This window comes from Peromyscus californicus, unplaced genomic scaffold (genome assembly GCF_007827085.1).
Source record: "Peromyscus californicus insignis strain IS unplaced genomic scaffold, ASM782708v3 Scaffold_4__1_contigs__length_199733344, whole genome shotgun sequence".
Classification (NCBI taxonomy): domain Eukaryota; kingdom Metazoa; phylum Chordata; class Mammalia; order Rodentia; family Cricetidae; genus Peromyscus; species Peromyscus californicus.
Genome location: NW_026294562.1, coordinates 166,613,172 through 166,629,782, shown reverse-complemented (window position 1 = coordinate 166,629,782; position 16,611 = coordinate 166,613,172). Strand labels below are relative to the sequence as shown.

General features: G+C 52.0%; 1 protein-coding gene across 1 annotated transcript; it reads right to left on the bottom strand.

Annotated features, from left to right (window-relative positions):
• Window positions 1-228: 228 nt before the first annotated feature.
• Window positions 229-15,060, bottom strand: Slc1a5 (solute carrier family 1 member 5). The gene is made up of 9 exons (XM_052712761.1): window positions 13,885-15,060; window positions 10,492-10,534; window positions 9,498-9,545; window positions 8,979-9,023; window positions 8,366-8,526; window positions 4,024-4,257; window positions 2,237-2,431; window positions 2,019-2,153; window positions 229-1,009 (listed from the first exon to the last, which is right to left on the bottom strand). The coding sequence occupies exons 1-9, from the start codon at window positions 14,448-14,450 to the stop codon at window positions 772-774; spliced, it is 1,665 nt and encodes a 554-aa protein (XP_052568721.1). The 5' UTR covers window positions 14,451-15,060; the 3' UTR covers window positions 229-771.
• Between the last annotated feature and the right edge of the window lie 1,551 nt (window positions 15,061-16,611).

Sequence of the window (16,611 nt, the reverse complement as noted above, 5' to 3'; positions counted from 1 at the left end):
CTCCAGGCCCTGTTTAGTCAAAATATTATTTTTTTTTAAAGGTAGGATCTCACTATGTAGCACTGGATGGCCCGAAACTCACTATATAGTCCAGGCTGGCCTTTAGCTCCTGATTCTTCTCCCTGTGTCCTCTCCCAGATAAAAACCTCAAACCTGCTTCCCAAATGCTGAAATTAAAGATGTGTGCATGTACACCCAGTGTTAGTAAGGTTTTCAGAACACTTCATCCCATGCATTGACACCATTTTATTGTTAAAAATGTGCTCTGGAGTGACAATATTTATCCTTGGCTTTCCCTGCGACTTGTGGGGGAGTGTTTGTTGTCATGGAGGGACTACTGGGAAAGTCACACATCCACATATGTACATACACACACACACACACACACACACACACACACACACACACACACACACACACACACACAGCTACCGCCATTAAGACAGCATCACATCACCATACTTTTGCCTTCAAAGGATAGAGAACTCTACATGGTAGACAGGTAGGTTGGATGGCTCTGGGTGACAGAGAATGTCATCTCCTTGAGTGGGAGCCAAGATGGGGGGAGATTTGTGGACACATTCATATATAAGCACATTATCCCAGCAATGAGGCTCCCAATATCCTTTCCAGGAAGGAGATAGGGACCCCTAGCTTCCTGGACTGTGTAAACAGCCCACCACTGGAGTCCATACCAGTCCATTTCTCCAGCCCTCATGATCCCCACTTCCAATGTGATGCCACCAGGGCACAGAAAGTCCCTCCTGATATTCACATAACAGATTCCTTTTCACATGTGGCGGCATCCCCAGCGGGTCCCCGGTACTGCTTGAGAAGGGGGTTCCCCTCCTCTGTGGTGAGGGGCAGTGGATTCAGAGGCATGTCATTCTTCACATGGATCAGTTCAGGCTCCGAGCTTGGCGGCATCTTGGTACGATCCACGTAACTCTGAAGCAGTCCTGCCCCAAATGCGTCACCTTCCACATTGAGGATGGTACAGGACCTGTCCCTAAAAAGGGCACGAGCAGCAACAAAGTCAGAGGGAAGGGAGAGGAGGCCAGGGCCCAGGCGGCCTGCCTTCTCCCGCTAGAAAAGACATTCTGTGAGACAGGGTCTTCTCTACATGACTGTCCTGGAACTCACCATGGAGAGAGACCAGGCTGGCTTCAAACGCACAGAGATTAAACGTGTGCATCACCACACACACGACATCCTTGCTTTGTGAGACAGCATCTCTCACTGAATCCAACACGATCACATCAACCAGGGAGATGGACTGGCCATTGAGCTCTTACAGAGCCATCTGTCTCCGCCAGGCCTGGGTTTTATATGGGCGGTAGGGATGCAAATAGGCCTCTACTTGTGTAGCACATACTTTACTCTCTTCCCATTGTACAGATGGGGAAGTTGAGACACAGGAAGATTAAGGTCACATGGTTATGACAGAACTGAGATTAAGCTGCCTGTTCTAGCAGTCATGGTTCCAAAGTACCACGGCTCGCTGCCTTTCTGGGGTTCCTTATAAAACCCCAAAGATTGGGCCAAGCACAGCGGCTCGCACATGTATTTCTAGTACCACGAAGTCTGAGGCAGAAGGACCATGAGTTTGAGGCTTGCTTGGACTACACAGTAAGTGCCAGAGCAGCCAGGGTTACATAATGAGATCCAGTCTCAAACAAAACAAAAACACCCCAAAGCAAACAAAAAAAAAAATTGGCAAGATGGTCCAGCAGGTAAAGCTGCTTGTTGTCCAAGACTTGGAGGCTTGAGCCTGATCTCCAGAATCCACACAAACGTGGACAGAGAAAACCAACCACAGTATGAAGCATACTCCATCCCCTATCATGCACACACAAATAAAAAGGTGTGCACCACCACCACCGCCAGAACATAAGGAGGACTAGGGTTCCACATGCTCCCTTCTAGACCCGTCTTGTCTTTCCTCCTGGGCTCAGAAGTCCTTAGACCCTTTCCCCGGCGACTCCTCAGCACCCCCAGACTCCCAAGGCCCCACTCACACTAGCCAGTCCACGGCCAAGATCAAGGAGATGTCCTTGACAGGGAGGCTGACGGCTTCCAAGATGATGGCAAGCGTGAGGACGCCCCCTGCAGGGATGCCTGCGGCCCCCACACTGGACGCAGTAGCTGTGACCCTGGGGAGGGAAGAGCAGTGAGATGACATATCGTGATGGGAAGTAGGGGGCAGGGCTCCAGGTCACAGCTCTGCAGCACTCACAGGATGGTGATGATCTTCACGAAGTCCAGGGACACCCCGTTTAGCTGGGCAATGAACACCGCTGCCACACACTGGAACAGCGCCGCCCCGTCCATGTTGACCGTGGCGCCGATGGGCAGGATGAAGCGGCTGATGTGCTTGGCCACGCCGTTCTTCTCCTCTACGTACTTCATCATCAGGGGCAATGTGGCAGAGCTGATGGAGGGAGTCAGAGTGAGCCTGGGTGGGCACTCCTGGACCGCAAAGGCTAGGCCCACACTCCAACGGGGCCATTCCCAAGCTGAGGTTGTCATCTACCACTCAGCCCTACCCACATCATCCGGAGACCCTGCCCACTTGCCCAAACCCCCTTTCCTCCCATCATTCAGAGGATCTAGCTCTCCAATGTCCTTCCCTTCCCAAAGCAGGCACTCAGGATCCTGCGAAACAGAGGGGTCCTGAACAGTGCTTGGAGTATAGTGTGCTATGTACGGGAAGACTAAGGTCTCAAATGCTCCCTCTAGACTCATCTTATCTTTCTTCCTGTGTCCGGAAGTCTGCAAACACCCACAAAAAGCTGGATGTAGTGACACATCTTGTAACCTCAATCCCAGGGAGGGACCAAGTCTGTGTGTGTGTGTGTGTGTGTTTTCCCCCTTCCTGAGACAGGGTCTCTCACTATGCAGCTGGGGCTGGCCTGGAACTTGTTTGTAGACCAGGCTGGCCACTGACTCCCAGGTGCTGGGATTAAAGCACCGCCACGCCCAGCAAGGAATCCACGTTTGAGAGCAGCCTGGGTTAAGGTAGTGAGACCTTGTCTCAAAATAAAGAGGCCCGGGAAGTAGGTCGGCGGTTAAGCCCAGTGAGGGCTGACGGGTGTGGCTTTCTGTGGAAGGGCTGATCCCTAGCATGCACAAGGGCATGGACGGTTTCAACCAAAGTACCACAAAAAAAGAGGAAAGGGGGCTGACTAAGGTTGGCTTAGTCAGCAAGCATGATGCCCTGAGTTCAACCCCTAGTGAAGGAAAAAGGATCCGTTCCCTCCAGCTGTCCTCGGATCTCCACACATGCACACATACACACAAGAATAAATGCTTTTGTTGTTTTGGTTTTCTGTTTTTTTAAAAAAAGGGAGGGGGGGTGTCTGAGGAGATGGCTCTAATCGCACAAACAGGAAGACCAGAGTTCAATTCCCCGTTCCCACGTAAAAAATCAGTCATGCAGTACAAATGTCTGTAACCCCAGAAGACATCCCTATGGGGAGGGGAGGGATGCCAGCAACTCGAAGGCCAGATAGCCCGAGCACACAGAGGAAAAACAAAGAGGGTGTTTTCTGACTTACTGAGTGTTCACACCTACACAACACACACAAGAAAAAAATACAACGGAAAGCAAAAAAGACTAAGCGTTTCTCTCGTTTCTTTCAAGGGCAGTGGAACCCAGGACCCCAAGCAGCTGATGGGAGGGTCCAGAGAGATGGGACAGTGGTTAAGAGCAGTGCTTGCTCTTCCAGAAGACCTGGGTTCAATTGCCAGCTCGCGGCTGTAACTACAACCCCAGGGGAATCAAACACTCTCTCCTCTTGCCTCTGCACACCACACGCACTGCAGACACACATGCAGGTGAAACGCTGATACACCCAAAACACAAAGGTTAAGAAGGAAAAGAAAAACTGATTTAAAAAAAAAGGAGAAGACAAAGACATCCTGTGTCCACATCAAATGGCTCCAATCACACTATTTCACAGGTCTTCAAACACCAATACCCACCCCCCAGGTCCCTTTGTTACAACTGGTAACAGGCCTCACCTAGAAGAGGTCCCAAAAGCTGTGGCCAGTGGCGTCATGATACCCCACAGGAATCGATAGGGGTTTTTGCGGGTGAAGATGAAATAGATGAGGGGCAGAACCAGGAGCCCGTGGATGGCATGCCCCAGCAGGCAGCACAGGATGTATTTGCCGAGGCTGATGAAGAGTTGGCTGACATCCTTCATCTCCACAATCTTGCTGGCCACCAGGAACAAGATGCCCACAGGGGCGTACCTGATCATCACCGAGACAGGTTAGTGCTGCTGACCACGTGACTGGCACAGCCAGGCCCTGTGCTCGGCACTTCAGCTGACCACACGTCCCAGCCTCTCCCTTAAGTCTGGGGTGGCCCAGGGTACCGCCCCAAGACTGGCCTATGGGACACTCAGCTGCCTGTAGACATGCTTCTTCCCTTTGAAGGCAGCCTGGCTGCGAGATGAAAGCCTGCGAGTCCCCATCCCCGCCAGAACAGCAGCCTCAGGTGTACACTTGTTGATGAATGAAAGAAGTACCCACCGCTCTGAGTCATTTGCTTTCTGGGTTCGCTTGTTATAGCAGCTGCTGTCAGAAACACTCTCAGTAAAAAAGAAAAAGGCGCCGGGCGGTGGTGGCGCACGCCTTTAATCCCAGCACTCGGGAGGCAGAGCCAGGCGGATCTCTGTGAGTTCGAGGCCAGCCTGGTCTCCAAAGCGAGTTCCAGGAAAGGCGCAAAGCTACACAGAGAAACCCTGTCTCGAAAAACCAAAAAAAAAAAAAAAAAAAAAAAACCAAGAAAAAAAAAAAAAAAAAAAAAAAAGAAAAAGGCGTGACCGGGTCACGCTAACTCCCAGGTCTGTGGCATTTGGAACATACCCTAAGCCTTTGATCATGGCTGACTGACAGCCCCCTAGAGAGTTCCTATTACAAGCATGTCAGTCACAGCCACTGGAGCCAATACTGAATATGCATCTAAAAAGGACTACAAAGCTGCTCCTCCAGACACACAGGCATTAGTTAAGTTGTGAGGATCAAAAGTCCAAGGCCAGGAATGGAGAGATGGCTCAGTAGTTATGAGCACTGGGTGCTTTCCCACAGGATCCAGGTTCAGTTTCCAGAATCCACATGGTGGCTCACAACAGCCTGGAACTCCAGCTCCAAGGAATCTGGTGCTCTCTTCTGACCTCCACAGGCATTGAATACACATGAAAAAAGTTTAAGACCATGAAACCCCGTCTCAAAAAGTAAAGAGGGCTGATAAGTGTGGCTCAGTGGTAGAGCCCTGCCTAGAATCCCCCAGTGAGGGGCTGGGGGTGTGGCTCAGTGGTAGAAACCCTGCCTAGAATCCCCCAGTGAGAGGTTGGGGGCGTGGCTCAGTGGTAGAGCCCCTGCCTAGAATCCCCCAGTGAGGGGCTGGGGTGTGGCTCGGTGGTAGAACCCCTGCCTAGAATCCCCCAGTGAGGGGCTGGGGGTGTGGCTCAGTGGCAGCTCAAATCTCTGCTTTTAGTCTTCAACACAAAATAAAGAAAACACCAATCACTAACTTACAGGATGAAGTGAGACACTAGCTGGGAGGCATTTGTACACAGTCCCACTTCTGGTCCAACAACCATCCCTGTCTCCTAGAGCAAAGACCCCAAGGTGCACTTGCTGTCAGCTAGGCTTCCCAACACCCTCCTGCCTAGGTGCCATGGCTGACTGTCTCCTCAGCTTTTTCCTTTACACAAAATGGCACCAGTTCCCAGCCACCTGTGCAACTAGGAAGAGCCAGTTGGCCAAGCCCTAGCCACTCAGACTTGCCCAGAAACTTTATAAGTGCAAATGCTTAAATAAATATTTGCCACTGTTTACTCTGAGCATGGGACAGACCAGGCACTGTCCTGAGAACAGGACGCATATTAACTCTTTTGTGACCTCTGAAGCAGCTGTCGTGGGCCCCAGTGTCCACGGAGAAAAATCTAGGCACAGGAAATTAAGTCTAACTTGAGAGTAGAAGGCACAGCTGGGAATGGGCAGCACCAGGATGGGAAACCAGGCTGTCTCGGAAGCTGTTCTCACTCACGTTACCACGCCGCTACTCCAGCACAGTGATCTTACTGATCAAGACATACCAGGGGTATGGTTGTGGCTCAGTGGTAGAGCCTAGAGCCCAGAACTCCCTCCCATCCCCAAAGTGAAGGGCTGGGGGTGTGGCTCAACCCAGACCTACTTACTTAAAAGTCACTTGGCTCTAGTTCAGATCCCCACCACCACACTCACAAATAATACTGAATGTGGTGGTGGATGCCTGTGTCCCATCACTTGGGTGCAAGAATAGGGGAACTGAGTTTGAGGCAAGCCTGGGCTACACAGTGAAACCCTCTTTCCAAAAATCTACAACAAAAAGGCAAACCCAATGAGTATGGCTTTTTCTGGATTGTTTGTTTTTGTTTTTTGGAGACAAGAGTTTCACTTGTAGCTCTGGCAGTCCTGGAACTCACTCTGTAAACTAGTCTGGCCTAGAACTCAGATCCACCTGCCTCTGCCTCTGAGTGCTGGGATTAAAGATGTGCACCACCACTGCCCGGCTTGTTTCATTTTTTAAGACAGTGTCTCTCTGTGTTGCCTGAGTGCTTTGGTACTAGCTATGTAGAACAGGCTGGCCTTAAACCCACAAAGAGCCATCCACTTGCCTCTTCCTTCCGAGTACTGAGATTAAAGGAATGCTTCACCATGCCTGGCTAAAACTTTTCCATTTGATTCTATATGTATGAGTGTTTTGGCTGACTGTATGTCTATTCACCATGTGCATACCTCGGAGCCTAAAATGCCAGTAGAGGAGGACTTATCCCCTGGAGCTGGAGTTACACATGGTTGTGAGCCACCATGTGGGTGGCTGGGAATCAAACCCAGGTCCTCTGGAAGAGCGCTGAGTGCTCTTCATCCCTGAACCATCCCTCCAGCCACTGGAAAGTTACTTTTCTTAAAGATTTATTTATTTATTGTTTTGTTTTTTAAACGATTTTGTTTGTTTGTTTTTTTTTCTTTTTCGAGACAGGGTTTCTCTGTGTAGCTTTGCGCCTTTCCTGGAACTCACTTGGTAGCCCAGGCTGGCCTCGAACTCACAGAGATCCGCCTGGCTCTGCCTCCCGAGTGCTGGGATTAAAGGCGTGCGCCACCACTGCCCGGCAAGATTTATTTTTTATTGTACATGTAAGGAGGTTTTGCTTGTATGTATGTATGTATGTATGTATGTATGTATGTATGTATGGGCACCACACTGGCCACAAGGGGCAACAGACTCCCCTGGAATCAGAGTTGGAGAAGCTTGCGAGCCACCCTGTGGATTCTGGGTACTCGAACCAGTTCTTCTGGAAGAGTTGACAGGGCTTTTAACCACTGAGCACTCTCTCCAGTCCCAGAAAAGCTGGTTTTTTTTGCTTTTTGTTTTGTTTTGGTTTTTCGAGACAGGGTTTCTCTGTGTAACAGTCCCGACTGTCCTGGAACTTGCTTTGTAGACCTGGCTGGCCTCGAACTCACAGAGATCCGCCTGCCTCTGCCTCCTGAGTGTGCTTGTTTTTTGTTTTTGTTTTTTTAAAGTAGCCATCTTGTCTTTCCTCTCAGTTTCTGATTTTTAGATCCAGGCCAGGTGGGCAGGGTCAGTTTGAGACCAGATGGATAAGGGGGAAACCAGAGGAATCTGCGTGTGGTTTTTGCTTTCATTTCCTGAAGTCATTTAACAAAAACCAGAGGACAGCACTCACATCTGTGGCTGCTCACTAGTTAGGAGTCAGGCACAGGGGATGGAACGCAGGCGCTCTTGGTACCCATGAGGCAAGCTGAGCAATACCATAGCTTCTATGAGTCACCTACACTCCATGGCAATTGGGTAAGGCAGGCACTATTTCAGATCCTTAATTCAAAAGGAACCATGTTGTTACATCAAAAGCTGTATTACATCAGTTTGGCTGTCTTCCATCACCCTCTAGTATGATCAAGAAGGCAAATGCTTCAATCCTAGCACCCATGGAATACAGAATGGTCATCATTTTATAGATGGGGAAACTGAGGCACGGAGAAGGCAAGTCACTTGTCCAAGGCCACCTAGCCAGACACTGGATTCTTTTTTTTTTTGGTTTTTCGAGACAGGGTTTCTCTGTGTAGCTTTGCACCTTTCCTGGAACTTGCTTTGTAGACCAGGCTGGCCTTGAACTCACAGAGATCCACCTGCCTCTGCCTCCCAAGTGCTCAGATTAAAGGCGTGTGCCATCACCGCCTGGCTGGACCCTGGATTCTAATGAAGACCCTCTCAGGCTCCAGTGAGCCGCATCGGGAGGCTCCCCCATATCTACAACAGACATGCCCATCCCTTGTCCCCACCACCTACCACATAATCCAGGAGACCAGGACCATAGTGGCATCATTGAAGGAGTTGAAGAAACGAATGAGCAGTTCTCCGTCGGGTCCCAGCTTCCTCAGGGCCACACCGAAGACGATAGCGAACACCACCAGGCCCAGGATGTTCATGCCCTCTACCTCACATCCCAGCTTTGGGAAAGGAACAGAGCAGGGGGGAGACGAGAGAGCATTAACCCAGCTACACTGCACTCGTCCTAGGCCCTGCCGAGGCCCAGGAAACCAGATCAGGGGTCACCCAGAGAGAGCGGGGCTGGAACTAATGAGTCCTGGTCATTTTTTATCAGCTTTACACAAGCCAGGCTCATCTGGGAAGAGGGAACAGCCTCAGCTGAGAAAAAGCCTTGTCTATCAGATTGGCCCGTAGGCAAATCTGTGCAGCATTTTCTTAGTGTCACATTCACACTAAACGCTCCACCTGCTGAGCTATATCTCCCCAGCTCCAAGGACCGCAGACTGTAGATCAAATTTCACACTGTTACATTTTTTGCGGGGGGAAGATTCGAACAGCAAAGGGTGGGAGGCAAACTGAAAAGCCACAGTGGGCCTGTACAGGTGCAGCTTCCTCAGCCCGTCCTGCTCACCTGGACCATGGTTCCGTTGATCTCTCTTTGTGTACAGGCAGGTGGCTGTAGACAGGGTTGGGAGGATTAGTGACATGTCAGCGGTCAGCACGGCTCCCCGCTACCATGCTGGGAACAGAATGCCCAAAACTAGCTCCACCGCCGCCCTGCGCCCCGCGCCCCGCCCCCCAGCTTTTGAGACAGTCTCATATAGCCCATGCTGGCCTACAGCTCCCTATGTAGCCAAGGATGACCCTGAAATTTCTGTACTCCTATTTATTACTGGGCTCACAGGTGTGTGCCACCGTGCTTGGCTTACGCAGTGCTGGGGAATGAAACCCCAGGGAATTCTGGGAATGCGAGATAGGGACTCTGCCGACTGAACCACAACGCCAGTCTCAAGGATTGCAGAGTTTAAATCTAAAATCACACTAAACTTCTGGAAGATTCCAAAGACAAAGGGGAAGGAAGGCGGTGAATCAGAAAAAGCTACCCTGGGCCGCCGGCGAGGCTCTGCAGGACCCCCACCCTTCAGCTCACCTGTACTGCACAGGCGTTGGCGTCTTTGGGTGCATACGAGGTAGCGTACTGCAGATGGGGTGGGGGGGGGGAAATCAGTGTCAGTTGTCACCAGGGCTGCCACACACCATCCTGGGAACAAAGCCACACACCGGGCCCAAGCATCCCTCATTCCTCCCTCCCCTCCTCTTTCCAAAGACAGGGTCTCTTGTAGCCCAGGCTGACTCCTAACTCCCTGTGTAGCCAAGGATAACCCTGAGCTCTCGATCCCTCCCCATCCACGTCCCACGTGCTGGGATTATAGTGAGGGCCATCGTGCCCAGTTTCATTTATTAAGACGGTACCTCCTTGTGTGGCCTGAATTCCCTATTCTCTTTTTTTTTTTTCAGAGCTGAGGACCGAACCCAGGGCCTTGCCTAGCAAGCGCTCTACCACTGAGCTAAATGCCCAACCCCAAAGATTTATTATGTATATAGTGTTCTGCCTGCAGGCCAGAAGAGGGCGCCAGATCTCATTACAGATGGTTGTTAGCCACCATGTGGTTGCTGGGAATTGAACTCAGGACCTCTGGAAGAGCAGCCAGTGCTCTTAACCACTGAGCCATCCCTCCAGCCCCTGTATTCGCTTACCTCAGCCTTCCTGAGCCAGTATTACAAGGCTCCACCAAGCCTCCCCAACATTCTCATTTCTTTCTTCTTAAATTTAACTTATTGTGTGTTGTGTACCCAACATGTGCACCCCCCACACGTTTGGAGGTCAGAGAATAACTGCGTGTTCCGGGAATCAAAATCAGGCTGTCAGCCTCCCACAGGAAGCACCTCTACCTGCTCTCTGGCTAGCCCTCATCACCCCCCACCCCCCACCGGCCCCCAGTCTCATTTCTTAATGGGAAAGGCATGGATGAGTCTCCATGGCAAACCAAAAGCCCCCACTGGCAAGTTGCTACATGCATTTTCCTTTTCTCTGCCCATCCCCACCCCACCCCCAGTCCCTTAGCACACCCGGGAAGACTCACAGAGCGGAATGCAGCAGACACCAGATTGGAGGGGAAAACATTCCTGCAGAAATAGTCATTGTTGTTAGGTACTGCCGTGGGAGGGCGGGGAGGGGGCAGGCGGGAGAGGGACAGGGCTGGCCTCTTGGAGGGTGGTGATGGGAGTCTCTCCTTTCTTGTTCTTGGTGGTTTAAAGAAAGGGTCTCCATGTAGCTCAGGCTGGCCTCAAACTTAATATGCAGCTGAAGGTGACGTTAACCTTCTGCTTCTCCTGCATCTACCTCCTGAGTACTGGGATTACAATCACACTCTTTATAACACACACACACACACACACCCCACCATATATTTAGATAGTGTCTCATCATCTAACCCGGGCTGCCCTTGAACTCACAGACATCCAGCTCCCACTGTCATTGTGCTGGGATTAAAGGTGTACACCACCATGCCAGGCCATAAACATTTATTTATTTTTTGGGGGGGCATGTGTGCCCCCACTGCTCTTGTGTGCAGAAGTCAGTTTTCTCCATCTGTTGTGTGCGTCTCAGAAATCAAACCCAGGTCATCAGGCTTGGCAGCGAAAGTACCTTAAGCCCTTGAGCTGGACTCCAGCATCCTTTTATCTTGCCATACTAGAGATTGAACCCAAGGACCTTGCCCACTCTAACCACTGAACTACATTCTCAGCCCCCTTTTTATTTTTTGAGACAGGGTCTTGCTAAGCTGCCCAGGCTGGCCTCTAGCTGCATCGACCCAGGGCTTGCCTCAGACTTGTGATCTTTCAGCCCCCAGAGTAGCTGGAGGAATTAGTCCAACACCATCAAGCCAGCACACCTTTCCAGGATGTGGGAGTCTCAACTGGCCTCTTCTGGCCCCAGGAAGCTGGTGTTTCAGAACCAAGGGATTGTGGGTTAGAAATTAAAAAAAAATAAACAAACAAAAAACTGGGCTTTTGAGAGGCAGGCAAGGGCAGGGTCACACCAGGCCTCAGCTCCACCCCCTACAACCATTTAATACCCTGGGTGTCTTGCATCAGCTACTTCCTGGAGGGGTGAGGACAGGGTGATCCCTAAGGGGCAGGCTGGTGGGTCGGAGAGCACGGGAGGAGTGGGGGGAAGGATCTGGGCATGAGGAAACGTGGCAGTGAGAGGGGACGGCTGTTCCAGTCATGAATATGCATCTGTCCTTGCAAGGCCACTTGTGTGTGGCGGGTGTCTGCCCTGGGCCAGGTGACAACAGCTACTGCTTTACATAGCCAGCTCCTTTTTAACCGAAGGGGACTGCAGGTGTATTGGTGCAGGTGTGGGGACTGCTTCAAAGACGAGGATACACAGGGTGACCCTGCCTTAAAAATACACACACACACACACACACACACACACACACACACACACACACACAGGAAACTGAGGCACAGAAAGGCAAGAAACTTGCCCAAGGATTTTTGCTTGTCCTCATTCTTAGGGGTGGGGTGGGAAGGTGAGAGTCTCATGTAGCCCAGGACAGCCTAGAACTCTTGATCCTTTTGCCTCCTCCATCTCACCAGTGGTGAGTCTTAGTTAGAGGTGTAGCCACCATATGTCTGACTTGTACTGCCCTCTAGAACTTGGGCTTCAAGCTTCTACTGGCCAGTGGCATCATTAAAAGTGGCTCCAAGCTGGGCCGTAGTGATGGCGCACGCCTTTAATCCCAGCACCCGGGAGGCAAAGGCAGGCAGATCTGAGTTCAAGACCAGCCTGGTCTACAGAGCGAGTTCCAGGACAGCCAGGGCTACACAGAGAAACCCTGTCTGGAAAAACAAAACAAAAAAAAAGTGGCCCTTTAAGAGTACTAGTGGTGGGGGAAATGCAGATAATAAGGTCCCAGCATACACATGGCAGCTTGCAACCACCTGTAACAAATGTCCCAGGGAATCCAATGACTGCTTTTGGCATCTGTGGGCACCAGGCACACATGTGGTGCACAGACATACACGCAGGCAAGACATCCATACATACAATAATAAAAATGTAGATAGAGTGCCTAGAACCCTGTATGCGTACCTCACAGCTAGCTTAAGGCCACGTGTGCATCTGTGTGCTTACCTGAGTGCCAGCTGGCAGAGACTGAGGGTGGGTGGCCAGCCAGCCAAGTGAGTTTCAGCTGTTTTGAGTTTGGGCGGGAGGGAAAGGCTCTGTTCATAAACAGCCTGAAGGTGGGTGTGCCTGCTCACAGCCCAGGGCAGGGCCCAAGACCCAGCTAATCTCCACTAGCCAGGAGGCATACTCAGTATGGACAAGAAGAGCCCAGTCCTCCATCTCAGCCCCTGCTATGGCCCGGCAACAGAAGATGCCCTGTTTTCTGACTCACTTTTTCCTCCACCCCTCCTCGTTTCCTTCCAGGAAGTCCCCAATCTGAAGACACTGAATCAGAGGGCCTCATGGCAAGGCCACGTGGACCCAGACCAGAGTCTGGAGTCCTCCAAAGTGGGGAGGGTACGAGAAGGGCAAGTTGGGGGAGGTACTGAAGGGGAGCACGCAGGAGGAAGTGAGATGGTAAGGCAGAGAGAAGGCACCGGAAAGCTGACTGACTGCTTGGGGTTACAGAGAGTGAGCTGGAAGCTGGGTGCGAGGGCACTTACACTGGGGATCAGGAAGCCCCTCACATCCCCACTGCACCTCCAATGGCTCCTGACAGAGGAGTACAAGGGCCTTAGACCTTGGGTCCAAATCTTTACCCAGGAGCCCCTTCTCTGTGCCCTTTGCCACCCAAAAATTCCCTCCCAGTAGTTTGCACAGCTGTTCTTTGTGGAGCTGCAAACTTTTTTATTTTTGAGGGGGCGCTTGGCTCTGGCTCTTTTCCTTAGATCAGACCTTGTATCTCTTTACACACCCCACCCCTGCAAACCGAGGAAAAGAGGCTTGAGGCAGGACTGCCAGGAGAGCAGCCTGAGCCATGTAGCAGACTTGTTTTCAGTAAGCAAAATGATGCTCTGTTATCCCAGCCACTTGGGAGATGAAGTCAGGAAGATCGGGAGTTCAAGGCCATGCGTGGCTGTATGAAACCCTGTAACCTGTCTCCAAAAACAAGACTAGGAAGGGTTACTCCTTCTTCCTCTACAAGCCCTCCACATCTAGATCCGCCCCCAAATTTAGGGAACTTCCGTAAAAATTCACCCTTCCAAAGAGTTCGAAGTCCTGTTAACATTACCTTGGGTTTTCCTAGACTCTAGGAGGCGTGTCTTACTCTGGGGGATCTAAAGTCCCATCACTAGTGGTGCCACACGTGTGTAATCCCTGCACTTGAGAGGGTGAAGCAGAAACATTGCCATGAGTTCAGGGCCATCCTGAGCAACATACAGAGTCCTTCCTCCCTCGAACTGTCATTGTCGCTTGTACCGGGCCCTTCCCACCCCAATCCCCGGTGGGAACACACCTCGCGAGATCCAGGAAGGAATCCAGCACCTCCTTGGTGGGTACACTGTGGTCACAGGAGTCTCCCACCGAGCCGTTGATAGCGGTAAAGGCGGCGCCCGGCTTCAGCGCCAAAGCCAAGCCCACGCCGAGCGCGGACGCGAGCAGTGTGGTAACCAGGAAAAAGAGCAGCGCCCAGGCGCCTACACGGCCGAGGGCGCTAGGGTCCAGGCTGGCTGCACCTCCGATCAGGCTGCACACCACAAGAGGCAGGATGATCATCTTCAGCAGACGCAGCAGCAGCTCTCCCGGGAAGGCGAAGGCGGTCAAGCGCGCGGGGCCGAGCGCTTCAGCACCGCCCGCCGCCGAGACCCCCAGCCCTATCACCACGCCGGCCACCACCGCCGCCACCGTGAGCAACACCAGCAGGTTGGCGCGAAGACAGCGGCGCACCTGGTCCCAGGAACCGCAGCAGCCACCTGCTTTCGCGCCTTGGTCCTCTCTGGAGCCCAACGCCGGGCCACCGTTCGCGGTGGGATCCACCGCCACCACCCCTTTGGGGTCGGCCTTAGGGGGATCCACTGCCATGCTGAGCCGCAATTGGGGGTTCCTTGCGCGCCTAGAGACTGGGTGCAATGTTCTTGGGACGGAGAGTCGAGGCTGGAACTTTGCAGGGGTCCTTGAAGTTGTGTGTCCACAGGCTCTCGGAGGGTGGAGTGTCCTAAGCTCCCTGGGCTGTGCGCCGAGACCCCTTTACTTTTCCCAGTGGTGAAGGATCCCCAAAAACTGGGAGTTGAGAGCGCCTGAGTTGGTTTTCTTCTTTTGGGGTGGGGGAGGCAGTTCTTCACACTAGGACGTGGGAATCTTTGACTCCGGGAAAGCTTTAAGGCGCCCAAGTGGCGGAGGTCTTCAGGACGCTCAATCCAGGTGGCGTAGATCCGGGATGCCTGGCTCCGGGAGACCGGGATGCGGGATCCCAGGGCTAGGGCGCCTAGCTCTCGAACCCTGGGTACTGGAGCCCTAGGAGGAGTGGACTGAGGGTCGCGGGTCCTGGAGAGGAAATCCGATTCCCAAATGCAAATAGGCAGAGGCCCGAGGATGTGGAAAGTGGCGCCAAAGAGCGAAGAAAACACCTCCCAGGCCGCGCCGCGTGGCTCTGAGCCTGCTAGACGGAAGCGATTAGGATTAAAGGCGGAGGGCGGGGCTTGAGAAGGCGGAGGCCAGCCCGCGAGCGCTGATTGGTTACGGAGCGTTCGGCGCCAGGTGGTGAGCGAGGGGTGGGACCAAGATCAAAGAGGGGCTGGTCACCCAACCAAGGCTGAATAACAATGCCTGGACAGGGGCGGGGCCGGAAAGGGGGCGGGGTCGGAGAGCATGCAAAGGCGTCCAAAAGGGGCGGGGCGTCGGGAAACTGTACCAACCCACATCCATCCACCCGGACCTCACCCCGACCCCGCTAAGGGAATCTAGCTGTGGGTTGTAGTTGATTAACCACAGCAGGACTTCTAGAAAGGGCAGGCAGTCATTGAAAGGTTAGTTTTCTTTTTCGTTGTTTTTATTTTTATTTTTGAGATAGGGTTTCATGTAGCCCAGGCTGACCTTGAAGTGTTTTTGCCTCAACCTCCCAAATCCTGGGATTACAGGACCTTCATGTTCCTCTCCATTTAAAAAGTACTTCAGGAGGATAAACTAGGTGGTGGATGGTGCACGCCTTTAGGTCCAGCACTCAGGGAGGCAGAGGCAGGCAGATCTCTTGAGTTTGAGTCCAGCCTGGTCTACACAGTGAGTTCCAGAACAGTCGAGGCTACCCAGAGAAACCTAGTCTTTTTGGTTTTTCGAGACAGGGTTTCTCTCTGTAGCTTTGCGCCTTTCCTGGGACTCACTTGGTAGCCCAGGCTGGCCTCTAAATCACAGAGATCCGCCTGCCTCTGCCTCCCGAGTGCTGGGATTAAAGGCGTGTGCCACCACCACCCGGCGAAACCTAGTCTTGAAAAACAAAAGAAGAAAGAGGAAGGAAGGAAAAAATTCCAGGAGGCTATACTGAGAGATGGCTCAGCTATTAAGAGCACTTGCTGCTCTTGCAGAAGACCTGAACTGCGTTTCCAGGAGCTCCACGCTCTTCTGGCTGCTGCAGTCACTGCAAGAATGTGGTGTGCATACATACATGTAGACAAACATACATATAAAATAAAAATAAATCTTTTTTGAATTCTGGGGAACCTGGGCTGGAGCATTTTTCATTCCCAGCACTCACGAGACAGAGGCAGGAGGTTGACATGAGGAGGAACAGTAATTGAAGGTCAGCCTCAGCAAGTTTGAGACCACCCTGATAGACAAGACCTTGTGTTTGTGTGTGGAATCCATTTGTGTGCCAATAGGTCCATCTGCCCTCAAGTGGGTGTGTGCAGGTGGACATCAGGTGTCATCCTCGATTGCTCTCCCCTTTCACAGAATCTGAGCTCATCAATTTTGGCTAGGCTTGGGACCCTGAGGTCCTCCAGTCTGTGTCTGCTAGCACTAGGGTTACGGGCATTCACTGTTGGGCCAGGCTTTTACATGAATATTGAGGATTTGAACTCCGGTCATCATGCTCGAGCAGCAAACCATCTCCCTAGCCAGGAAAAATGATCATTTGCAGTCTGTTTCCTTAGACAGTCACAGATTGGGTGCTCCCCACAGGTGCATGGCAGATGCAACACACACGTGACACACATGGGCACACACACACACACACACAAATAAATAAATG